Here is a 25,212-nt window from a genome sequence, read left to right on the forward strand (position 1 = left end):
CTGGGCATCCAACTGGAAAGGCCTGCTTGTCAGTATAATTTGCATTAACGGTTGAGGTCCTGCTGACGTCAAGGTCTCCTTGCAGCTCCAGGTCAGATCTAGTCCTGGAAGTAGTTCCTGTCACACAACAGTCCCACAATCGCCCCAACAACCTTGCTTCCTACCCAACTCCCAAAGCACCAGGAAGTGAAACAAAGCCCCGTGCCTCCAACTCACCCTTGTCCCTCTCATCCCATCCCCCAGCGTTCCACTTCCTCCTCCTCCTTTTCACCTTCCATCTCCTATCCTAAAGGGCTCCCAGAATGGGAACCAGAGGCGGGAAAAGCATGGGAGACATTATACAAAAGTGAGGTGAGCTCCCCTACCCCCCCACCCCCAATTTCCTTATTTCATTTGTATTCACCAGTGTAAGGAGAGGCAAACCATTTCTCACTCAAACTGAGGTAACCTCTCTGATGCTGCAAATGTTTTATCCAAAGGGTGGATTTACCGTAGAGTCATATTTGAATCAGAGGTTTCATTGGGCAGTTTTGAATAGTCCTATGGGAAGGGAGACCTCTATCGAGGGTGTTTCTCAGAGAAAAAGGGTCAACCTCTTGGAAAGGCTTTGGGAGCCTGTGTGGTCATCCATGGCCTCATTCTGACGTCCAGATTGTCCTGGGACCCTCCACTGGGGTTGGGGCAGTCCCAGATTTGGACCACCTTCCACTCCCACGCCCAACTTCACAGTCTCAGCTGTTTCACTGAATGTTGCATCAGGGATGGTGATGAAATCAGTGTCAGCGGATTTTACCCATGGATGCAACAGGCTGAAGGACCAGCCAGGGTCATTGACACTGTGCACCTTCAACTACCCAGAACCCTGGACTTTCTAGCCACGGTGAAGGGCTGGGTGCTGGAATATCTCAGTTGGATTTCTAGCCCTTGCTTACACTGGTGTCCCCCACCCCCAAATCACCTGAAACTCACAGAGCCCAAGAAACTTGGGCCACTAAGGTTGAGGAATCAGATGGTTCTTAGCAACAGCTCTTTCCTTCCAACAGCCCTCCTAGCCTCCAGAGTGAGGCCTGAAGTGAGGGAGCAATAACACCTTATACCGAACTTATGTGGTTTCCCAGTTCACAAAGTGCCTTCATGTCCATTGTCTCCCAGTGAAAATAACACCGTTCCCAACAGAGACGAAGAAGCCCCCTTATTCTTAGATTGAGGGCATCAGGTGGGAACCAAACTTCATTCCAAACTGAGCTTGCCATCCTATTGGGAGATAAATGAATGCTTCTGTTTTGATTTTTACTCAGGCGGTGGCGGGGTGAGGAAATTAGGTTTGAAGGGAGGGAAGATATAGCTTAGAGAGGCAAAAAGATGAGGGAAAGGTTAAGCAGGAAGGAACTTGAGACTAGATTCATTTAAATATTCGTTACTCCCACCCCACCCCCTTCTACAGCCTCTTTGATTCCTGGAGAGCATTACACGTAAGTCCCATCCCAGGCCTCCAGTCACGGCAACCACACGACTCATTTCCCCTGGAACTGAGGCGACTTACCTGGGCTCCCCACGGAGGGAGATGATGCAGGGAGGGGAATCCCACCTGCTGTGAGTCACCTGCTAGTATAAAGGGCGGGTCTTACAATGCAGGGAGCTTAAAAAGAGACTCAGAGACAAGGGGAGAAAATCTACAGGAAGCAGCTCAGAAACTCGGTGAACGACAGAGGGAACCAAACCAGAGACGCACAGAACAGAGAGAATCAGGCTCAGAGCAAGGGGAAGTGGACAGAGATTCCACAGGGACTGCAAGGCACAGAGCCAGCCAGATCTGAGAAGCAGGCGACGAGATGCTGGGGAGCAGAGCTGTGCTGCTGCTGCTGCTGCTGCCCTGGATTGCTCGGGGCCGGGCTGCGCCTGAGGGCAGCAGCCCTGCTTGGGCTCGGGGCCAGCAGCTCTCACAGCAGCTCTGCATGCTGGCCTGGAGTGCACATCAGCCAATGGGACATGTGGTGAGTGGCAGCCTCTGGGACCAAACAGGAGCCTATCCAAGCCCTCCAAGGCTGCAGTGGAAGACTCTGTGGCCTAGGGTGGAAGCTGGAGGGTTGAAAGCCATCAGAGGGTAAGAGAGGACAGGGGAGTGGGGTTCCAGGGAGAGTCACAGCCTGAGGATCCAGGTGGGGTTTGAAAGTACTTATTTCTTTACTCTTCCCACCCCTCCTCCATTCCAGGATTTACCAAGAGAAGATGATGATGAGACTACAAATCATGTCCCCCATATCCAGTGTGGGGATGGCTGTGATCCACAAGGACTCAGGGACAACAGTCAGGTAGTAAGATGAGGCTGGGCCGCAAGGAAGAGGGGAATGGGGACAGAGCTGGACACCATGGTGAATTAGTAAAAGTTGTATCTGTCCTTGTCCATTCAGCCTGCTATAACAACAAACCATAGCTTCGGTAGTTTATAAACAACAGACATTATTTTTTATTTTAAAAAATAAATTTATTTATTTTTAAAAGTTTTATTTTTGGCTGCGTTGGGTCTTTGTGGCTGCGTGTGGGCTCTCTAGTTGCGGTGAGCGGGGGCTACTCTTCGTTGCAGTGTGTGGGCTCTATTGCGGTGGCTTCTCTTGCTGCAGAGTATGGGCTCTAGGCACACGGGCTTAGCTGCTCCGCAGCATGTGGGATCTTCCTGGACCAGGGCTTGAACCCGTGTCCCCTGCATTGGCAGGCGGATTCTTAACCACTGTGCCACCAAGGAAGCCCACAACAGACATTTCTCTCTCACAGTTCTGGATGCTGGAAGTCCGAGATTAAGGTGCCAGCATGGTTGAGTGAGGGCCCTCTTCAGGTTGCAGACTTCCTGTCTCCTCACATTGTGGAAGTGATTACGGAGTTCTGTGGGTCTCTTTTATAAGAGCAATAATCCCATTCTTGAGGGCTCCATCCTCATGACCTAATAACCTCCCAAGGGTCCCACTTCCTAATACCATCACATGGGGATCAGGATATCAAAATATGAATTTTCTGGGGACGCAAACATTCATATCACAGCCGTTTCTAAGAATGGCAAATATCAGGTGGGTCTTTGGTGGAGTAATTAGAAGGTATCTTTTCTTTTCCTTTCTCTTTTCTTTCCTTCCTTCCTTTTTTCTCTTTCCTTTCTTTCCCCTCCTTCTTTTTTCTCTTTCCTTCCTTTTTTCTTTTTCTTTCTTCCTCTCCCTCTTTTTTGTTTTTGGTGTTTTTTTTTTGGCTGCGCTGAGCGGCATGCGGGATCTTAGTTCCCCAACCTGGGATCAAACCCATGCCCCCTACAGTGGAAGCATGGAGTCTTAACCACTGGACCACCAGGGAAGTCCCTGTATCTGTTTTCTTTCACTGCTTTCTTTTCTCCCCAGTCCTGCTTGCAAAGGATCCACCAAGGCTTGGTTTTTTACGAGAAGCTGCTGGGCTCAGATATTTTCACAGGGGAGCCTTCTCTACTCCCCGATGGCCCTGTGGGCCAGCTTCATGCCTCCCTACTGGGCCTCAGGGAACTCTTGCAGGTATGAACTAGGGGCCTGGAAAAGTGGGGCTTGCAGGTGTCAGAGACAGGGCCTGGCGGGGGAGTGAAGGATCTAGAGTCCTCTCTGATTGTGTCCTGTGTCCTTTCAGCCCGAGGGTCACCACTGGGAGATTGAGCAGACTCCAAGCCCCAGTCCCAGCCAGCCGTGGCAGCGCCTCCTTCTCCGCCTCAAGATCCTTCGCAGCCTCCAGGCCTTTGTGGCTGTAGCTGCCAGGGTCTTTGCCCATGGAGCAGCAACTCTGAGCCCCTAAGCCAGCAGCTTATGGATGGCACCCAGACCTCCACGGCTCAGCAATGCTAAGATGAATTTATCAGCCTAGACACCTGTGAGCCAACAAGTTAATCAGTCCATTAATTTTAAAAGGACTTGCTCTGTTGAAAAATTACCAATACTGACTGACTTATGCTGACCTAGAACAGGTTGAATATTTATTACATGGGAAGGGAAATTTTGGGATTATTTATCATCATGGCAGCAGTTTGGGGAGGAGGATTATTTATTATATTTATACTGAATTATGCACTTTTTTCAATAAAGACTTATTTATGTGGATATCTAAGTCTAATTTCTACGCTTGTTAGTAAAAAGAAACAGAACGGAAAAGTAGGGCCAAAGGACTACAAAATGCATCCTTCTACTCTGCAGGGCTATAGTGGAGAGGGATCTTTCCTCATGACCCCTTAGTATATAGAGTAACCGTGATCTTTTTGGCCTTAATCCCTACATGGCTAAGCAAGCTGAATGAGATTACAAGGGACTGTGATTAGGAAGTGGGGGTCCTAAGTGTGGCCCTCTCTTACTCCCTGACCCAGGGCTTCCTTCCCTGCTTTCCCGGCCAAGAGTGTATTTGGCCAAAGACAGGAGTTCTGAATCACTGCAGGATCAGAAGTCAGAGCTGTTTTGAGCAGAAAGGGCGCTCCAGGAACATGAAGTAGGCACCCGGTTAGTCTTATCAGCTACTGAAATGTTGAAAGCCTTCCACACTGGAAAGAAGCCACTGCCCTGAGCCCTCCAAGTACCTCCTAACTGTTCTGGCCTGTTCTCAAATTCCTATACCTCCCAGCACAGCAGGCAGCCTCCAGGCTCCTAGCTGGAGCTATGGGTAACATCTGTTCTGATTCATTGGTGCCTGTTCCTTACCCATATTATGCTTCTATCTCTCACTCCAAATCCCACGGCTAACCCAGTTTAGAAGAAGCACATGCCTGATTTCCCATCCTTGGAGAGCAACATCATGATGTGAGAGGTAGGAGGGGCAAAATATATGGAAAGAACAGAGAAAATGTAGTTTCTAGTAGTCAGAAGGAATCAAGGGCCCATCTGTGTAGAAATGGCTGCAAGGGAAGACGTAAGCTTCATCCACGGTGTTCTGGCCAGCCAACAGTGGGTCACCATTTGGCATGATTTCTTCAATCTTCATGCTGTTTCTGAAGACTAGATAGTCCAGAGAAAGAAGTCAGGCCCTGATCTTAGGCAAGGAGTTCCCAAAGCAGCAGGGAAAGTGAGAGAGGATGGCAGCAGAGGCCTAGACAGGGCCTGAGGGGGACACTTAGGTGGGGCGGGGGAGGCGTGTGTATTTCCTAATAAAAGGAATCACAGGGAAATAAGCCTTTCTCCAATGAGGAGCTCAGAACTCAGTCTTTTTCTGTAGTGGGTGAGGGAGGGGAGCTGGGAAAGGGAATGTGTCCCCTCTTCCCTAGCCCCATCTCATCACTTACTTTCCATGTCTTCAGTGTTCAAGTGTCTCAGATCATGGGGCAAATCCGGCTCTGGCAGTGGCTGTGAAATAGGCTCTGGAATAGGCTCCAGCTTCAGTCCTGGTCCCAGATTTGGCTCTGGGACTCTCTGTGACACTTCGCCTAGTGTGGGCTCCAGCACGGGCTCCAGAGTGGACTCCAGCACAGGCTCCAGAGTGGACTCCAGAGTGGACTCCAGCACAGGCTCCAGAGTGGACTCCAGCACAGGCTCTAGAGTGGGCTCCAGCACGGGCTCCAGAGTGGGCTCCAGAGTGGACTCCAGTGCTGGCCCCAGATCCAGCCCTGCCTCCAGCAGTGGCTCTAAGTCCAGGCCCGGCCCTGGCTCTGGCCCTGGTGCCAGCCCCAGATCCAGCTCGAATGACTCCAGTTCTGGCTCCAGCTTAAGCTCCGGCAGTTGTTGCAGCTCATCCACCTGTCTGGATACCCCAATACAGACAAAGGAGCAGGGCTCAGTTGTTTAGGTAAAGTGGGGAATGGTAGAGAAAGCAGAGGCTATCTCTCTAGTCTAAAAGGCAATAGAGCAGAGGGCTTAAGGTTAACCAGAGATTTAAATCCTATCATTTACTAGTTGGGTGACCTTAGGCAAAGTGACCTAACCTCTCTGAGCCTCAGATTTATCATCTGTAAAAAGGGAACAACAATACCTCATAATACTTGAGAGGCAGTAAGATGGTTAAAAGCAGGGCTTTGAAATTTGACAGACCCGGATCATTGATTAGCCATGTACCTTAGGCATGCCACTTCACCACACTAAACCTCAGGTTCCTCAGATGAAAACAGTAATAACAGTATCTTCTGCCTCATAGGACAATTATGAAGATTCAATAAATGAGAAAATGAACACAAAGCATTTAGCCCAGTGCCTGGAACATAACAAACTTTCATTAAATGTGGCTGTTATCATTCATTACTGGCTCAAATGGGTTCTCATAAGGATTAAATTTTAAAAATGTTCTAGGGCTTCCCTGGTGGTGCAATGGTTGAGAGTCCGCCTGCCAATGCAGGGTTCACGCCCCGGTCCGGGAAGATCCCGCATGCCGCGGAGCAGCTGGGCCTGTGAGCCATGGCCGCTGAGCCTGCGCGTCCGGAGCCTGTGCTCCGCAGCCGGAGGGGCCGCAGCGGTGGGAGGCCCGCGTACAGCAAAAACAAACAAACAAACAAACAAAACAATGTTCTAAAAAAATCTAGTACCATGCTTGGCATTAAGGAGATGTCCATTAACATCAATGATTATGACTATTAATATCAGGGAACCCCTGTGGAGACAACCTAAACAGAGAGGAGAGAGACTAAAAGAGTAGGAAACAACCCTAGAGGGCTGGGGAGTGTGGGTCAGTAGAAAAGAAGGCTGGAGAGACCGGAATTGGGCAGGTTTGGGTCACTGTATCAGCCAAAAAGAGTTAGGGAAGATGGGCAAAGAGTTCACATCTCACCTGTTAGAGACCACAATGAGCTTACGTTTCAGGTATTTCTTCCGTTCCTGGAGATTAACTATGGGGGACAGACACAGGAGGCAGGGGAGGTCAATAGATTGGACACATAGCCCCAGGGTCCCCTAGTGCAGGAGTCCGGACAGTCATGTCTCCCTACTAACTAGCAGTGTCCCACAGACAGAGCCCTTAACTTCTTTGGATATCAGTTTTCCCACATTGAAAGGAAAGAGTTGGATTTGTGGATGCCTGTGGATCCCTGCACTCTACCAGTGAAGTGTATCAATGCTTCTCACCTTTCTCCTGGGAGTAGCATCCAAAAGCCTCATCCCGGGGGATTCGTGGGTAGAGGAAGCACAGTGGGTTCTCAGGTATGTTCTCCTCAGTGAGCAGCTGGTACTGGCTGATGATTTTGGTCAGCGGGAGCGACTGCAGCACCTCCTTGGTGAAGGGCTGCACAGAGTAGATGAGCACCTTATCTGGAGAGTGGATGCAGGAATAGGCAGGCTTGAGGGAAGAGGCTGGGCCTGGGAGCTCCCCACCCTGGCTGCCCAACCACAAATCTGCTGAGGGATTCAGGAAAGAGCCAGGGAAGCCAAGGGCAGGCAGAGGGGCAGCAAGAGAGGCTGTGGAAACAGGAGGGCAGGGCAGCTGACCATCATCTTGGTGTTCCACCCAGGAGCAGGTAATGCCCCCTTCCAACGTTTCACTGAAGCGCAGCAGAAAGGTGCCAGAGATGGTCTTCTTCAGCAGCCGGCGCTCCTGGCTCCGGCTTACAAAGCCCATGATGTGTCTACAGCACAGAGAGCAGCTGTGAGGCCCTCCTGCCTCCTGCTCCCCTTGTAGAGGGACAGACTGCCAGGTCTGGGCCCTGGCTCTGCCACCTTGTTACAAACTGTTCCATGTTGGCCAAGTCATTTCACTTTACTGACAATATCCACCTGCCAGGGTTGGAAGAGGTGTGAAGCTGCGGTGAGGTCACACAGATGAAAAGCACCTTGTAAAAGGCAAAGTGCTACACAAATGGGCAGGCAGTGTGGTGGAAAGAGCATAGGCGTGAGGTCAGACAGGCCTCGGTTTGAATCCCAACTCTGCCCCTGGTGTAACTCCTTTAACCTCTCTGAGCTTTCATTTCCTCCCTTGAGGGTGGCAACACCCATCGCCCAGCAGGGTTATAAGGATTACGTGAGAGAATTCATAAAAAGCACCCCGCAGGCTCTGGAACACAGTGGATGCTAGACAAATACGGGCTAGGAGACTATTACTGCAAACGTGAGGGGGTATGACCTGGCACCGGGTTCTGCTCTCTCCCATTTGCCACATGAGGGCGCACAGAGTCCACTCTCAAGCACAGAAAGGCGGCAGGGAAGAGAGGGAGGCTGACCAAGGCCTTACCCATCGTTCCAGAGATCCTTCAGGTGGTCATGTACCAGGTCCAGAATTTTGTCGAGCCATGTCCAGAATGGTAGCTTGCCAGGGGGGCTCTCTCGCTGAAGGAGGAATGGAAAGGCAGGAAGAGATGTGGAGCTGCCCTGGGTGTGGGGAAGGACTAGTAATTGGACGGGGGCCAAGGTCTAGCTGCACAGGATGCAGAGGGTTACCTTAATGAACTGGGCCCAGGACAACAAGGCACCCTCAGTCTTGGAGTTTTGCCCTGTGGGCAGACAGACAGTTCAGATGACAGAAGAGGCAGGGCCAAGGGTCCTGGGACAGTAAGGATGGAGGGCGGGGGGCAGACAAAGGCTAGGGAAAGGCTGAGAGAAAAGAAGGTCTGTACCAAACAGCTTGTCCCGCAGCATGCCAAGCTGGGCTGAGTCGAGGCCTCGGCCAATGTAGGAGGAGAACTGCCAACTGAGAGCAGGGCCCAGCAAGTCCCAGGGGGCCTTGGCGGGGCTGGAGAAGAACTGCTGATTCTGCAGAGGTAGGAAGGGACAGGGTGCCTCAGAAGCAGTGCCCTCCCACCAAGCTTCCACGCCCCTCCTTGCCACCCTTCACCTGTTGGCCCCCACCTTCTACCTGGGGGTCTGAGCTGAGCAGATTGAACCAGAGAACCGAGGCCCAGGCAATTGAGAGTTGGTTCATGTTAGAAATAATCACCACAGGAAGGGTGTCCGTCTGGGGAGGAGACAGAAATCACAGAAGAGGGGTGTGATGTTTCCAGCTGTAGACATCTGGTAAGGGCCAGACAATATCCCACCCTGAGAGGCTTCTGCTTAACCCCTCCTTAGGTCTTCCCGCAAACGCACTCCATTTTCACTCACTTTCAGTTCCTGCTTCAGACCCTGGTAGGTGTATCTGACTGTGAAGCTGATAATATGCAGTTCCTCTGTCACGGCTAGCAGCCCCTGGGACAGCAGAAGACACAGTGATCAGCGTGCCCTTTGGTAAGTTCCTCCTGCCCCCCAACCCCCTGTCCAGGCCTCACCTTATTGCTGCCCTTTCCTGAACTACCTGAACGCTGCTCCACCAGTGTCTGTGAATTGAGGGGAGGGAGAGAGAATGCCAGAGCAAGGACCCCAGGGTCCCTGGAACCCTTGCTTTGCCCTCAGGACTTCCCAAGGCCTGGGAACTTCCTCCAGCTTGTTCGATTGGACTACAACCTTAAGATACCATCCCTTCTTACCAGGTAGCCAAAGTCCCAAATTAAGCCCTGACTCTGCCCTTTCTCAGGAGTCAAAGTTTTCTGGTTTGAGGTCAGAATGTTGAACTTCCGGAAGCTATTCCAAGGAGGAAGAAGATATATGCAGGTCAGGAGCAGAGTTATTCTAAAAACTCAGCAGGAAAATAACAAAAGTTCCACTTCATTTCAGACCTCCCCTTCTCCCTTTGTCCATACACCACCCAAATCAACCTCCTCCTTGTTTGTGTCCCCATCAGGGCTGCCACATGTGATGATACAGGTCATGCAGTGCACAAAAGTTTGCAGTGTCCTTGTCAGGCACCTACCCTTGTGATTCAGGAGGATTTCTGTAAAGAAAAAAAAAAATCACTGGGAAGCAAAATAGTGCAGAAGTTAGGAATTTGGTCTGTGGAATCAGACAGACCCGGGTTCAAACCCAAATCTGCAGCTCACCAGCTATGTGGCCTTGCACTAGAGACATAAATTATCTGAACTTGTTTCCTCATTTGAATAGTGCATTGGTAATACCTAACTCATGGGGTTCCTGTGACAATTTTAAATTGGGTACTTGACAAGCTACATGTCACATAGTAAGCACTCAACAAAAGAGAGGAGCCATTTCTATGAGGTAGGAATGGAAGGGAAAAGAACACAGCCCCAGGGCCCTGTTGTAAAGAGTAGGTACCTCCTCCACCCCACCACCCCACTTCCTGGCCACCCCTTGGTCCCACCCTTCACCTGCCCCAACTTACCTGTCAATGGAGACTTCTGCAGTCAGTGACTCATTGCCTTCCTGGAGTCTCACCAGCAGCCTGCAGGGGAGGGAGGTAGATGGGGGAAAGTGGTCAACTTCAATCTCCTGGATAGACCAGGTGTTTGAAAAAAAACAACGGAAGAGATTAGAAGAGGTAAGGAGATTGACGGGAAAAGAGAGAAGAAACAGCCAACAGTGGGAAGATTTGTAAAACCAGAAAGCATCCGTGCCACGGCTGGTAAAAGGAAGCAGGAATGAGTTCTGAAATGCCAACCTTGTTCGGACGGTGAACTTGCTCCCAGTCTTGAGGATGAGGGGTCGATGGGGAGTTTGGGGCATGCAGGGCTGGGTTTCTACTACAAAGGCTCTGGGGGGATGTGGAGAGAATATATAGAGGTCAGTATCTCTAAGAATGGCTCCCCTTGTCCCTTCCCTCTGGCCTCCCTCGAGGTCCCTCCCTGGCCTCTAGACCTGTGGAGCACGCGATGTAGCAGCTCTGTGACCTGGGCCTTCCGCAGATCCACCCCTTCGATCAGAGGGTCCCCCTGATAGGTGACCATGTGACTCAATCCCTTTAGCTCCTTCAGCAGCTGCCGCAGATGAAACAACAGCTTTGCTCCAGCTGTGAACCTGGGTGACAGAATCCAAGGGAGAAAGAATCCATCAGTTTCCTGGAATCCCCAAACAGGCTCCAAGAGCTCCCCTTTAACTATGTGGAAAGTCAGAAACTGATTGGGACAAAAAAGAATCCAGGAAGCATGTGAAAGATTTTTCAACTTTTTTCATAACCTAAGGAATGAATATCAAAGCCACTTTCACATATAAAATTCATAAAAGATTTATTAACATAATAAAGCTAACTTTCACATGATGCTTGATATGTACTTTTTTTTTTTTTTTTTTTTTTTTTGCGGTTTGCGGGCCTCTCACTGTTGTGGCCTCTCCCATTGCGGAGCACAGGCTCCGGATGTGCAGGCTCAGCGGCCATGGCTCACGGGCCCAGCCGCTCCGCGGCATGTGGGATCTTCCCGGACTGGGGCACGAACCCACGTCCCCTGCATCGGCAGGCGGACTCTCAACCACTGCGCCACCAGGGAAGCCCCCTTGATATGTACTTTTTGTTCTAAGTGCTTCATACATCTTCATGCATAGGGTTAATTCTTACAACAACCCTGTGAGGTAGGTACTATTATTATCCCTATTTTACAGATGGTAAAGCTGAGGCATAGAAAGAGTAAAGTGACTTGCTCAAGGTCATAAAACTAGTAAGGGATGAAGTTGTATGTGTTTTACTGTCTATATAATAAGAAATAATAATAAAAGGCAATATGGTAACAGGAAAACAATTATCCACTACATAAGAGCAAACAGATTGGGATAGCAGTTTGGAACTATTTTTTTAAAAAGCTTCAGGGTACTTCCCTGGTGGTCCAGTGGTTAAGACTCCACGCTTCCAATGCAAGGGGCGTGGGTTCAATCCCTAGTCGGGGAACTAAGATCCCACATGTTGCGTGGTGTGGCCAAAAAATATATAAAAAATAAAAATAAAAAGCTTCAAAAAATGTATATACATTTTGCAGTATTCCATTTCTAAGATCAGACAAACGGACAAAGACAGATGTTCATAGTTCGTAGCTTTGTTTTCTGTAATAGAAAAATTAGAAACAATTGGTATTGGGTATATAAATTATGGCATATTGACATCACGGAATACTATGCAACCATTAAAAATAATGATACAGACACAATTTTTTTTTTTTTTTTTTTTTTTTGCGGTACGCGGGCCTCTCACTGTTGTGGCCTCTCCCGTTGCAGAGCACAGGCTCCGGACGCGCAGGCCCAGCGGCCATGGCTCACGGGCCTAGTCTAGTCTCTCCGCGGCATGTGGGATCTTCCCGGACCGGGGCACGAACCCGTGTCCCCTGCATCGGCAAGCGGACTCTCAACCACTGCGCCACCAGGGAAGCCCCTAGACACAAATTTTTAACAAGAAAAAATTTTCATAAACATTAAATTTAAAAAATTACAAGATAGTATATATATAATCTGAGTTCTGTTTAAAATAGATGTATAGGGCTTCCCTGGTGGCGCAGTGGTTGAGAGTCCGCCTGCCGATGCAGGGGACACGGGTTCGTGCCCTGGTCTGGGAAGATCCCACATGCCGCGGAGCGGCTGGGCCCGTGAGCCATGGCCGCTGAGCCTGCGCATCTGGAGCCTGTGCTCCGCAACGGGAGAGGCCATGACAGTGAGAGGCCTGCATACCGCAAAAAAAAAAAAAAAAAAAAATAGATGTGTATTTGTGAATATGCACAGGGAAAATCTGGAAAAATGTATTCAAAAGCATTAACAGGGGACTTCCCTGGTGGTCCAATGGTTAAGACTTCACCTTCCAATGCAGGGGGTGTGGGTTCGAGCCCTGGTCGGGGAGCTAAGATCCCACATGCCTCACGGCCAAAAAACCAAAACATAAAACAGAAGCAATACTGTAACAAATTCAATAAAAACTTTAAAAATGGTCCACATCAAAAAAATTTTTTAGGCTTCCCTGGTGGCGCAGTGGTTGAGAGTCCGCCTGCCGATGCAGGGGACACGGGTTCGTGCCCCGGTCCGGGAAGATCCCACATGCCGCGGAGCGGCTGGGCCCGTGAACCATGGCCGCTGAGCCTGCGCATCCAGAGCCTGTGCTCCGCAACGGGAGAGGCCACGACAGTGAGAGGCCCACGTACCGCAAAAAAAAAAAAAAAAAAAAAATTTTTTTTGAAGCATTAACAGTGGTTACCTCTGAACGATCAGATTATGCACATGGGTAATTTTTACTTTTTTTCTCTTTTAAGTTTTCTGAAATTTTTCCAATTAGTATATTTTATATTTACAATCAAAAAAAGAAATAAAGCTCTTTGTATTACAAACAATGAAACAAAAGAACAACACAATAACAGCACCACCACCACCAAGAAAAGGTATTGGGTTGGCCAAAAAGTTCGTTCAGTTTTAAGTAAAAACAAAAAACACATTTTTCATTCTCACCAAGAATTTTATCGAACAACGCATTCACTAACCGAACTAACTTTCTGGCCAACCCAATATATACTTTAACCCAGGAATATCATTTCTGATAACTTACATTACAGAACTAATTGGAGATGTAAATAAAGATGGAGCTATGAGGTTATTTACTGCAGCACTGTTTAAAATAGCAAGAAATCACTCACAGGCCATAAGTTGCCAACCCCTGTACAAAATGATGAATACACGTGCAACTGTAATGTAAATACTTACCCTGTACCCTAAGCCCTATATATCTGTTTTCAATTTATCTGAACAGTGGTATATTTTTAATTTTTTATATTAATTTTTATTGGAGAATAGTTGCTTTACAATGTTGTGTTACTTTCTGCTGTACAGCAAAGTGAATCAGCTACATGTATACATCTATTCCCTCTTTTTTGGATTTCCTTTCCATTTAGGTCACCACAGAGCACTGAGTAGAGAGTTCCCTGTGCTATACAGTAGGTTCTCATTAGTTATCTATTTTATACATAGTATCAATAGTGTATATATGTCAATCCCAGTCTCCCAGTTCATTCCACGGGTGCCCCCCCCATGGTATATTTTTAATAGTTTAAATTATAATAAATTTTCTCATGACAAAATATCTAAATAATAGGTATTTTTCAAATATGTTGAAGGACACATTAGTTATTTTTTTCTACATCACAATAAAATTAATATAAAATAAGGAGCTTACTGGAAAACACATAAAGAAATTTGTTTAGGGCTTCCCTGGTGGCGCAGTGGTTAAGAATCTGCCTGCCAATGCAGGGCACACAGGTTCAAGCCCTGGTCCGGGAAGATCCCACATGCCGCGGAGCAACCAAGCCTGTGAGCCACAACTACTGAGCCTGCGTTCTAGAGCCCAAGAGCCACAACTACTGAGCCCACGTGCCACAACTACTGAAGCCCACGCGCCTAGAGCCCGTGCTCTGCAACAAGAGAAGCCACCAAAATGAGAAGCCTGTGCACCGCAATGAAGAGTAGCCCCCGTTCACCACAACTAGATTAAGCCCGCGCACAGCAACGAAGACCCAAGGCAGCCAAAAAAAGAAAAAAAAAAAAGTATCATGCGTAGGGACTTCCATCATGGTCCAGTGGTTAAGACTCCACCCTTCCACTGTAGGGGGTGCAGGTCTGATCCCTAGTTGGGGAACAATCCCACATCCCATATGCTATGTGGCATGGCCAAAAGATGCAAAAAATAAAAGTATCATGGGCATGGGTAAATATGATATATTGCTAAGTTAAAAAAAAACAAACAAACCCACAGATCTCAAAATAGTATGAACAGTATGATTCAATTTTTGTTTAATAATATTATAGTAGCTACATCTGGATATTAAGGTAACTGGTAATTTTTTTTGGCATTATATTCATTGCACTAAAAAAAGGTAAAACGATATTTCTCGGGTGATTAAGCAGGAAGGAGAAATCGGATTGTGGATCAATTCATTACTTTCCCCAAAGCAAAGACTGGGCTCTGGGCTCCCTGAGTGGTGAGAATGAAGAGCAGAGCATAGCTGCAGTCAGACAAGGGAGCTGGGATCATTCTGGGAAGCAGAGATTAAGGAGGGCAATATCTCGTCATACACAGGGCATTATAACCTACAAAGCACAGTGGGTAGTTAGGACTAGGGCCAGGTGAGCACGAGGGTGGGAGGTGCCTCTCACCACTTCTCCAACTGCTCCAATCCTCCATCCGGGGGGCCTCCAATGCAGGCTTTCTGCTGCTGAACTTTCCACTCCTCCAACTTGGGCAGCAGTAGCTCAATTAGGGTAGTTAATCGGCCTAGCAGTGCTTTGGAGGCATCTAGCACCTCCTATGAAAGACATAAAGTGAGTGCTGAGAGCCTCTCACCATCACCCTCCACCATTCAACCAGTGATGAAGAGACAAAGAAGCCAAGGCTAGAGGCCAGGGCTCCCGATGCCTCATTTTCCCCAGTTCCCTGCTACCCACTCCCTCTGTCCTCTGCCACCCACCTTTCTCCTTCTGTCCAGTTCATTGAGCGTTTCCTGCAGAATGTCCTGCTGTCTGGTCTGATAGGGGTCCAAAGAGGGTGTCCTTGCTGGATGGCAGGAGCACGAGTGAGACAAATGCTCAGACCTAGGGCTCCTCCCCCTCTCCTTCCCAGCCCAGACCTCAGCCAGAGTCAGGAGTGGGGAGTTCTGAAGGGGAACCAACCAAAGCACAGGCACCTCTGGGCCCTCATGCAAATTCTGAATGGTCTTGCTAGAACCAGAAGCCCACTCAATCTGCTAAGGCAGTTTCCCAAGCATCCCCTCCAACATTCACTAGCTGTCCCTCAGCTACACCTCCAGCCTGACCTCTACAACATACCCTGGCACCTCCAGCTTTGCAATGGCAGCAGGACTGTAACCAGCAAGATGCAGCCGAAGGTCATTATTGTTTACTGGGGCTTTCCCCTTCTGCTCTATTCTACCCTTGGCCTCCCAGTAGGCTTCTTTCTCCCACCCCTCAATGTGCTTTCTACCTGAGGTCTGGATCTTATATCGGAAGCAGAAGACATCCTGCTGGTCTTTCAGTTGGCTGATGGATTTCACCAGCTTCTGCAGAGGAGATGAGACCCGGATGAGGCTGCTTCTGTGAGAGGAGGCAGGCTGAGTCCTGCCCACCCTGGCTCTTGCCACATCTACCAACCTCCATCATAGCCTTTAATTCCAGGATCCGGGATTCAATCTCATGCTGCTGGCTCTCCCCAGGTGCTGCAAGGGCTGGTTCTCCTTGCTCCTGAAATAAGAGGCTCTGAGCACATTTCAACTCTGACCTTTCATCCCTGAAATCCAGACCTGAAATGAAACCACAGGATGTGGAGGAATCTTGTTCTGAGGCAAATTTGCTGAGTCCTTTGCAGGATCCCTCTCTACTCCAGGAGCTTTCAACATCACCACCAAATCGTTCTCACCGACTGAGCCCTCTGAGCCTGGGTCAGAATTCTTTTTTCTTCCAGAAGGAGATTAAAGATCATCTCAGCCAACTGGGTAGCACCCTGGGGAAAGGCCTGCAGTAGGAAAAGAAAAAGGATTGATTTAACTTAACTGCCATCAATGAACTACCACCTCAGGCCCTCCCCACCAGTGACCTCAGTATTCTCTCCCCTTCTTCAGGGTCCCAAGCCCTACCCCTTTTCACCACTGGTCCCTCAAACCTAGCCTCTTTCCAAATAGGTCATCTAGACTATGTCCTTCTCTCTGCCAGTGGTCTCCCAAGTCCAGACTCTGTCCCATTTTCCCCAGATCTTCCCCTGTTCTTTGAACCTCCAGGTCCCGTTCCATGTTCCATACCCTAAAACGTACTCCTCTACACCCAGCTGCCATTCCTACTTTGTTATTCCTGCTCCTCCAAGTACCTGAATGTCCCGATAGAATTTTCGCAAGTTGTGCTGTAGCAACAAACACTCAGGGTCCTGGCTGCAGCGGCTACACTCATAGTTCAGTTGGTCCAAGAAGTGGAAGAACAGCATATTAGCCTTGGCCTCATCATTGCCCAGTGCAGCTTCCTGCCTAGGGACCAGGAAGGACAAGGATTAGTATCTCTGCGGGGTTGCTACTATCTTGAGGCCTTCCAACCCCTTCCTGCCCTTGGTGTCTCCAGGATCCTGGGGGCTCAGAAGAAAGAAATCATTTTCCTCATCCCCCCAACTTCCTGAAGGCCTCACCAGTTCTGATCTTCAATCCAGACAGACAAGTACTGTCGAATGTCCACCGGCAGGAGGCTATTTGAATAGAGCTGGTGCAGCTGATCCTGAAATGGGCTGTCAAGATTCTGCAGCATCTCCCACTGCGCCATTTGGGGTCTGAGCCTGAAGGATGCAGGTTCCCAATTGGAAATTTTGCTGGACTAAACCATCCACAGTCTCGTGATTGTTTATTATTACAAATTTTTAAAAATGTTTAATTATACAAGTAAGAAAAAATACAGAAAAAAAGTAAAGTCTAGATTGACCCTACTCCCAATCTTGGTCCCTTTTCCTCCTCTCCAGAAGTAACCAATATTATCAGTTTGGCATATATTCTTCCAGGGAGTACTATTTAAGAGCTCCAATATGTAGGCCTTTTTGTTTCAATGGTAATTTTCAAACACACAACAAAGTAGAGTGAGTAGTACAAGGATCATCCATGTACCCATCATCCAGCTTCAACAAACGTGTATACTTCCGCAATCTCATTTCACCTATCTCCCCCAATGAATTTATTTTAAATTTATTTGTTTGTGTTTGTATTCACTTATGCTGGAGCATTTAAAGGTCAGTCTTAAGTATTTAAAAAAGGGGTTTTTTAAAATTATTTATTTATTTTTGGCCACACCGCACGGCATGCAGGATTTTAGTTCCCCCAACAGGGATTGAACCCACTGCAGTGGAAGCGTGGAGTCTTAACCACTAGACCACCAGGGAAGTCCCAGTCTTAAGTATTTATTTCAGCATTATCCCAGCTGGCCCCAAAGCTTTATCAGAGGCTGAACCTCCTTGAAGATAAACTGCTCTCCATGTTGGAAAGAGGAGCTCCATTCTCTAGATGTTTAAGATACTTAAATACTGTGTAAGGGGTCACTCAATCCCTAAGATTGTGACACTTTTATGACCTCTGTCAATCTCTGATTCTTCATGTGGATTATTAAGTTTGTGAGAAAATTCACTCAAAACTTGTTTTTGCCTGTCACCAAGCAGGCTGGGTGGAGCCCTTCTCCCTACCTTTCCCCACCCACTGCCATCTGTCTGCTTAGGAAATCAAAATTTCTTGCAGCCTGAGCCTAACAAAAAAGAATTAACACCCACTTCTGTGGTCTAAAAAAAGGTCACATGATTTTATTGCAAATCAAATGCTTGGGGTGGGAAAGATTCTTTTCCACCAGTATGAGTAATCACGAGCTGCCTTTCTACCTCTGGGAAGTAGGAACAAGGGAAGTAAAGAATTGGGCAGGGGCTCCTACTTTTCATTTTAACCCTTTAGTAGTGCTTGACTTTTTACACTATGTACTTGTATTGCTTTTAAAAAACAAACGACGAGGCCCCAGTTCCTAAGGAACTAATTGGCTGGTATTAATAAAGCAAGGCGGCAAGTAAACCCTGAGGTTTAAATATGAAAAGCAAAACCAAAAAACCTGGCCTTCTTAAATAGATTGCAAGCACGCAGGTTAGGGCTGTAAACACTTTTTTTTTCCAGTTATCCAACACTCTTTTAAGCGCGTATTTTGTGCTCAATAAGCTTTTCTGAAAATAACTCTATTTTTTTCTCTCTTTTTTTTTTTTTTTGGTAAGGATAAAAAATAACAGACTGGAAGGTAAGAGCGTTGTCCAAGACACTGAACCAATGCAACAATGCCAGGTTTCGGGTCTTGGAAGTTGCAGGGGTGTTTCTGGAGGGGGGGGGTGCGTTACGGTTGGGGACCTAGGTTGGACAGGAGGATGAAGGAAGCGACAGCTCCTGTTTCAACCTGGGGACAGAGTCTGACCCCTCCGGGGCGTACCCCCCAGGGCCTGCCTGCCCTCTCAGAGAGAAACTCGCGCCTCCACCCACACCCGCCCCCGCGCCTTCTCAGGGCCGGTACCTGGTTAGAGTCTCAGGCCCAGCTCCCTCCAGTAGCTCTGGTCCAGGCTTCCGGTCCCCAGAGAGAGCTCGAGCACCAGGGCCTCCCGCGCCGCCCTCGGCTTACGGCCCGCCTCTCGAACCCGCCCCTTTGCCACAGGCTTGAGCGAGCGGCTGAACCCCGGATCTCGCCATTCCCATAGAGGCGCCCCGACACTGGCTGCCATTCAGCCAACCTCTTCCCCAGGCTGTGAGTTCATTGGCGCCACCACAACTCCTCCTTCTCCGCGAGGCGGGATAAGCGGAGCCGAAACCACACCTCTAGCTGCAGCGATTGGTAGGAAAGCTCAAGTAAGCCCTGCCCCGTGCCTGCGGAGGGAGGAATCCACTGAACAGAAGAGCTCAGGACTGAAACAGCTGATTTCCGAGAACCCGCACCTACGCAGCGGAACCGAGACTGGCTCAGGACCTTGAAGGCGCTGAGCTAACAAGCGAGGCGGAATTTCGACATATTGGGACAGGAAGGGGAGGGCTTAAGTAATAACAACAACAACAAAAAACAACAAAAGCCTATTTTTTATTGGTACCGTGCTAAGCATTAGGACAATGTACTGTTTTTAATTTCCACGAAACCCACTGAGATGCAAATCACTGTTCTTTAGAAATTTAAAAAACTGAGTTTGGAGAAAGAAGGTACTAGTCAGTGGTCGCTGAAGCTCTAACAAGTGGAGCCTGGATTCAAAGCCAAATGCTCTGATTCCAAACCACAAACTTTAAAATTTCTACATTTTACAGTACTGCCTTCCTCCTTGATAAAAAAAATCAGAGATTTGGATTTTGAACACACACGTACAACTTGTCAGAATATTAGATCTAGTCATCGTGTTTACCACCTTTTTTTTTTTTAGCTGCACTGCGCTGGCATGCAGGATCTTAGTTTCCCCACCAGCGATCAAACCCACAACCCCTGCAGTGGAAGCGTGGATTCTTAACCACTGGGCCGCCAGGGAAGTCCCACCACCTTCTTTTATAATTGATTGATTGTTGATTGATCGATTGCTGCGCAGCTTACGGGGATCTTAGTTCCCCGACCAGGGATTGAACCCGGCCCCTTTGGCAGTGAAAGAGTGGAGTCCTAACCACTGGACAGCCAAGGAATTCCGTACCACCTTCTTTTTTATTATTATTATTAGTTTCTGCTTTATAACAAAGTGAATCAGTCATACATACACATCTGTTCCCACATCCCCTCCCTCCCGCATCTCCCCCCCTCCCAACCTCCCCATCCCACCCCGTACCACCTTCTTTTATATCTCAGTACTATTCCCATCCCTAGGATCTAAGCCATAGTCATAGAGTAAGGTCCACTGCCAGTAAGGAACTGAACTTACTACTTCTGATACCAAAGGGGCCATGGCAGCTGTTTCTTCCAGGTGACTCAATTTGAGGTGCCCCCCAAGACCTCCTTGCTGGTCTCTGGTGGAGGGCTGTTCACCTCTCTCTCATTATAATACTGGATCACCTGTTGAACCCCAGCCTTCACTATAGGTTTAAGTGCAGTACTGATCATTAGTCCCGTGGGCCCCCCTGACACTCCAGCCATGGCCATCAGAAGTTCATAACCCAGATCTATGACCCCGTCTCGGCCTCGTTCCTTGGCCTTGTCCGAGCAGTTCTGAACAGCATAATACAATGCTGTGCCCAGGTTGTAGAAGGTTCCCACTCCTGGCAACAGCTGGACTACATTGTGCACACTCTGCTCCTGCTCCTGCTCGCAGTCCTTGATGGAGAGGGATCGTCGGGCCCTCTCTGGGTCTGGGTGCTCCCTGGCCAACAGCTGCAGAGCAGAGGCCAGGGCATCCACTGACACTCCCGTCCCTGTGCTTCTGCTTTTCTCGAGCTCTTGAAGATACCTGATGAGGATCCGTGTAGCCTTTACACTCCCCTGGCGGTAGAGCTGAAGCTGCAGGACCCGTACATCAGCTTGGCAGCCAGCTTTCTCCAAGGCAATCATCAGGGGCAGGCCTACCAGGAACTTGGGGAGAAGGGCCATGTGGGTGAAGCCAGGCAGGGATTTGGGGAGCAGGGTCCGGCAAGACAAGGGGGCTGAGGAAGGTAGCCAGGATCCCAAGGATGAGCGAAGATGCACCAAGTCGTCTGTCTGGTTTCCATATGAAATTGCATCCACAGCGTGCAGCAGGAAGCAGCAAAGAAGTAGCTCAGCTGGTACCATGATGAGTCTGAGACCACGCATGTCTGGAGCAGAGTGCACTGGAGACGGGAGAAACCAGAAACATACAAACCGTTTCCGTAAGGACTGTTGTCCAAAAGGAGCCCAGGACTCAGGGCAAACCTCATCTATCACCTCCAAACTTGTGTTCTTTTTAGCTAAAGGACTGAGAAAGAGGAAATGCAACCCAATTGTTCCCTCTCAGCCTTCTGCATCTTCAGGTCTTCCTCTGCCTGATTTCCACCTATTTAATAGGGAGCCCCAAATTACCACAAAGTCTGGTGATTAAGAAGTAAGACTACTTTGATAGATTTGGTAGCTCCTCAATCCTGTTCTGCCTACTCCTCTGTCGGGTGAAGAAAGTAGATATTGGCTTTCCCCTATTATCAGTAAGAGATGTAATCTCTGCAAATATTTGTCCATTTGTACTGGCTTCTCAAACCTTGTCCCCTTGTCACACACTCGACCTCAATACCTAAAAACTCTGTTCTTTGGCATTTCCTACAGGTCCCTGTCACTTTCACACTCTAGCTCATGATAGAAGCTGGGAAACCCAGAATCAGAAGAGGTTAGATGTCTATGATTCTCTTTTCAGTTTAAAAATTAAATTAGCAAGCTTCAGTGTCTCATGGGAGATTTAGTACAAGGTAGATGAATGAGAAAAAAGTTAAAATGCTTCTACGTGTTTCTATTCTGTAGTTTTGGCCTTATTTCTAACTTCCCTTTCCAAAGATAGAAATAACATTATGCAGCCCGTAAGAATCTGCTGGACTCACCCATTGTGGATAACAATCGTTTATCCATCAGCTGTTCTCTATGCTGAGAGAGATTGAGCTCCAGTATAATCCACCCAACTTCCACTTGTTTCTTTTACTAATCCAGTCATTCTAATGGATATAATAATGGATCACAGATTTGTGATATCATTGCTTAGCCATTTTTATTAGTTAACAATATGTGTCTTTAAGCTTTCATCAGATTGTAAATGTTCTGAACATGTGAAGTTTCCTTGAATTATAAATGTAATTATCAATAAAAAAATCAATCTGTCTATCTATGTATCTATTTCTCTGTCTTTCTATCTAGCTAATGTTTTCAATAGCACACTTTTCAACATGTGGAGGGAAATATGAGGGACTGGAGAATAGAAAGAATATGATGAAGTTTCTTTGCGTGCATTCCAAAGATAAAATTATCATTTTTTAAAAGAGGAGAATAGAAAAACAAACGAACAAAGAAACAAAATGGGCATAGAGAAGTGTAAGCAACCTATCTATTTAGTTTTTAACACTTCATTAGGGCAAGTCAGCTTCAATGGTGCCTGGAAGTTCATTTGGAGGATTGAAATCATATACTTCTTAGAAGAAATTCAAGATTTCAAAAGAATAACTTCTAAGTCATTTGATCTTTGTAACACTTTGTGCTCTACAACACATCGACAAAGTTCGGGAAAAAAAGTGTTAGGAACCATTGAGTCCTGTGTTTACTTTTCATAACTTTGATGCTTTTTTGTAATGACTTTGAAGAATGAGAACTTTTAAAGAGAGGGTAGTAGGAAAGGGTGGAGTGGAGTTTGATAAGAGCTTGTAAGAGACTATTAGCTTAGCGGGCACAGAGTAGAAATAAGATGATTAGAAATTTTAATAACCTACAATGGAAAAGAATCTAAAAATGGCTATATGTATAAGTATAACTGAATCAGTTTGCTGTACACCTGAAACTAACAACATTGTAAATCAACTGCACGTCAATAAAAATTATAAAAACAGAAAAAGAAAGTTAAAATGCTTCTCATGCTTAGACATATTACAGGTACAGTATATGATAACTGAAGGAAAAAATGGAAAATGGAATGTGAAATAAGGACTGAGAGCTACTAAGTGGAGAAAAGCAAGGCTAACACCAGTCACCTGTGTCTTTTAGCACTGGGATGAAATGAAGAGCCTATACCTATCCTAAGTGGTGTCCAACATCTCTGCCTACTTACTGTGTCCCATCCTAGAAAGCAGTCCTGGGAAATCAGACTTGTCACCTAGGTGGCACTGACTATCTGAAGTAAAGAATCTGGACAAGTTCCTGAATCAATTTCCCCATAAAGCACTTCAGAATAACTGTGGAACATTTGATAAATTATATTGTCATCATCCATAGACACTGAGAGACTCTTAACTTGGGGGTGTCTTCAGCTTTTTACCTAGTTCTCTAACACGTTCCCAAGACTCATACTTGCAGTTCTAGGGGATGTTGATAGCAAAAGCTCTGAATTGTGTCACCAGCATCATGGGGGATGGCTTCTCAGCAAACTCAATCACCATCCCAGCTAACTGGCAGACCAGCCACCCCAGTGGGCATATTCGCCATCATTAATACATTCCTCAGGGTGAGTAGCTGAGTTTTGGATTTATCCAAGCCTCCCCGTGGGTCCCCCAAGATCCCTCAGAATGCTTTAGCATTGCCAATGCCTTCTTCCTCATTGTGCTTTTTGCTCTCTCTCATGGATGAGGGTTTCAGTGGTGTCCTTTCCTCCTATCTTAACAAGGTGAAGCTACAGAATGTGGGCCTCAGCTGGGCTGACATCCTCCTCCTGGGCCACCTCCAGAGCTAAGTTGGATAGGTACTCAAGTAGAGGGGCTAAGGATGGGGCCGTACATAAGAGAACCTGGCAGGTCTTGGAATCTGGGAGAGGGATCTGGTTGGAGAGCATGTTCAGAGGATGCCCAGTTTCTATGAAAAACAGCTGGAAAGTCAGAACCCCTTCCTGGGTATTTCTTGGGAAGGCAGCCACTGGGGACAGCAAGACACAGCAAAGGAGCAGCACAGCCTGGATCATGGTGGGTCAGCAGAACAGCCCTGCTGGAAAGAATCAGTGCTCAGATTGGGAAGTGGGGAGAGGCTTGGGATGAAGAGATACTAAGACTGGTCAGAACTAGGAAGTGTCTTGGCCCTTAGAAACTTCGGTTACCTGGGCATACCTCATGCCCACTATTAAAGGCTATGGGAGATCCTCACTGTTTTGAGGAAGAAACAAACCAGAGGAACAAGAAAATCCAAACATCTCCTTTGCTTTGGTATCTTCATGGCTGGAATGACTGTTTTGATTTTTTTGTTGTATCCCACTTTCTACTTTACCCCAGCCAGAATCACGAGGATGCCAGAATGCTGATAGTGTCCAAAACAATGAAGGACATAGCATTTGCAAATATTTATTCATCTCTCTCCAGCCCAGACTTTGTCCTCCTCACCTTTGTCCTATACTGACAAATAGGCCTTTTCCCTTTTTGACCCTACTAGTCCTGCCCCATATCCCCATTGTCCTAAGGTTTTACCCAGGACCTATACGTGAGATGAGGAGAAGTTCCCCTGCATCTTCTGAAAGGGAGAAGAGGTAAGGCAAAAAGGCTGATGACCTCTGGCAAGAGACCCCCAAAACGTTTAATAAGTTCTTGTTAAAAGTATACACTGGGTCAAAGTCCAGGGAAACTGAAAATATTGGTAAGTTAAATGAAATCAGTACAACTTCTACTTCTCACTTTTCTAATTCCAATGCAAAACACAAATAAAATGTGTTCGGGGCTTCCCTGGTGGCACAGTGGTTAAGAATCCGCCTGCCAGTGCAGGGGACACGGTTCAAGCCCTGGTCCGGGAAGATCCCACATGCCGCGGAGCAACTAAGCCCGTGTGCCACAACTACTGAGCCTGTGCTCTAGAGCCCGTGAGCCACAATACTGACCCCGCGTGCCACAACAACTGAAGCCTGCGCGCCTAGAGCCAGCGCTCTGCAACAAGAGAAGCCACCGCAATGAGAAGCCTGCGCACCGCAACGAAGAGTAGCCCCCGCTCGCCGCAACTAGAGAAAGCCCCCGCGCAGCAATGAAGACCCAATGCAGCCAAAAATAAATAAATTTATTTTTAAACAATGTGTTCATCAGCTGGGTGGTAACTCTTTCCATATCTAACCAAAACTCCAAACATTGGCCTTCATCTAGGGTTTAGCATAACTACAGTCCAAAAATTAGGGGAAGAAGATATCCGATGCCTTCTGAACCTGTTACAGGTACCTACAGATTGTTACGGTAAAAAGTTTCCTCGGTGCTGTCACTCATTTCTTTTTTTAAGATAAATAAATAAATAAATAATTTTGGGGGGCTGCGTTGGGTCCTCGTCGCTGCACGCGGGCTTTCTTTTAGTTGCGGCGAGCGGGGGCTACTCTTTGTTTTGGTACGAGGGCTTCTCATTGCAGTGGTTTCTCTTGTTGAGGAGCATGGGCTCT

General features: G+C 47.6%; 3 protein-coding genes across 3 annotated transcripts; 1 reads left to right on the forward strand and 2 right to left on the reverse strand.

Moving 5' to 3' along the window:
* Positions 1–1,832: 1,832 nt before the first annotated feature.
* Positions 1,833–3,798, forward strand: IL23A (interleukin 23 subunit alpha; the record flags this gene model as incomplete). The annotated part of the gene is made up of 4 exons (XM_082635436.1): positions 1,833–1,994; positions 2,214–2,312; positions 3,381–3,527; positions 3,637–3,798. The coding sequence occupies 4 exons, from the start codon at positions 1,833–1,835 to the stop codon at positions 3,796–3,798; spliced, it is 570 nt and encodes a 189-aa protein (XP_082491562.1).
* An 8-nt stretch (positions 3,799–3,806) lies between these two features.
* On the reverse strand, positions 3,807–18,983 carry STAT2 (signal transducer and activator of transcription 2). The gene is made up of 24 exons (XM_082635430.1): positions 18,735–18,983; positions 16,843–16,986; positions 16,534–16,687; positions 16,090–16,185; positions 15,825–15,914; positions 15,658–15,733; positions 15,146–15,231; positions 14,835–14,983; positions 10,581–10,739; positions 10,384–10,476; positions 10,108–10,167; positions 9,682–9,702; positions 9,359–9,452; positions 9,161–9,208; positions 8,997–9,080; positions 8,752–8,850; positions 8,513–8,648; positions 8,337–8,389; positions 8,131–8,225; positions 7,392–7,528; positions 7,032–7,214; positions 6,739–6,796; positions 5,267–5,721; positions 3,807–4,982 (listed from the first exon to the last, which is right to left on the reverse strand). Exons 2-24 carry the CDS (start codon positions 16,971–16,973, stop codon positions 4,840–4,842), a joined length of 2,700 nt encoding a protein of 899 aa, XP_082491556.1. The 5' UTR covers positions 16,974–16,986; positions 18,735–18,983; the 3' UTR covers positions 3,807–4,839.
* A 1,097-nt stretch (positions 18,984–20,080) lies between these two features.
* On the reverse strand, positions 20,081–21,287 carry APOF (apolipoprotein F). The gene is made up of 2 exons (XM_082634960.1): positions 21,213–21,287; positions 20,081–20,983 (listed from the first exon to the last, which is right to left on the reverse strand). Exon 2 carries the CDS (start codon positions 20,964–20,966, stop codon positions 20,151–20,153), a length of 816 nt encoding a protein of 271 aa, XP_082491086.1. The 5' UTR covers positions 20,967–20,983; positions 21,213–21,287; the 3' UTR covers positions 20,081–20,150.
* Positions 21,288–25,212: the final 3,925 nt, after the last annotated feature.

The sequence above is a fragment of the Mesoplodon mirus genome, assembly GCF_964341445.2.
Source record: "Mesoplodon mirus genome assembly, chromosome: 11".
Classification (NCBI taxonomy): Eukaryota; Metazoa; Chordata; class Mammalia; order Artiodactyla; family Ziphiidae; genus Mesoplodon; species Mesoplodon mirus.

Coding starts and splice junctions, on each gene's coding strand:
- APOF (XM_082634960.1), bottom strand. CDS start 20,966: ATGCGTGGTCTCAGACTCATCATGGTACCAGCTGAGCTACTTCTTTGC.
- STAT2 (XM_082635430.1), bottom strand. CDS start 16,973: ATGGCGCAGTGGGAGATGCTGCAGAATCTTGACAGCCCATTTCAGGAT. Junction 15,232..15,657: donor ATATAAGATCCAGACCTCAG/GTAGAAAGCACA, acceptor CCTGCCATCCAG/CAAGGACACCCTCTTTGGAC. Junction 9,703..10,107: donor GCAGAAGTCTCCATTGACAG/GTAAGTTGGGGC, acceptor TTTTCTTTACAG/AAATCCTCCTGAATCACAAG.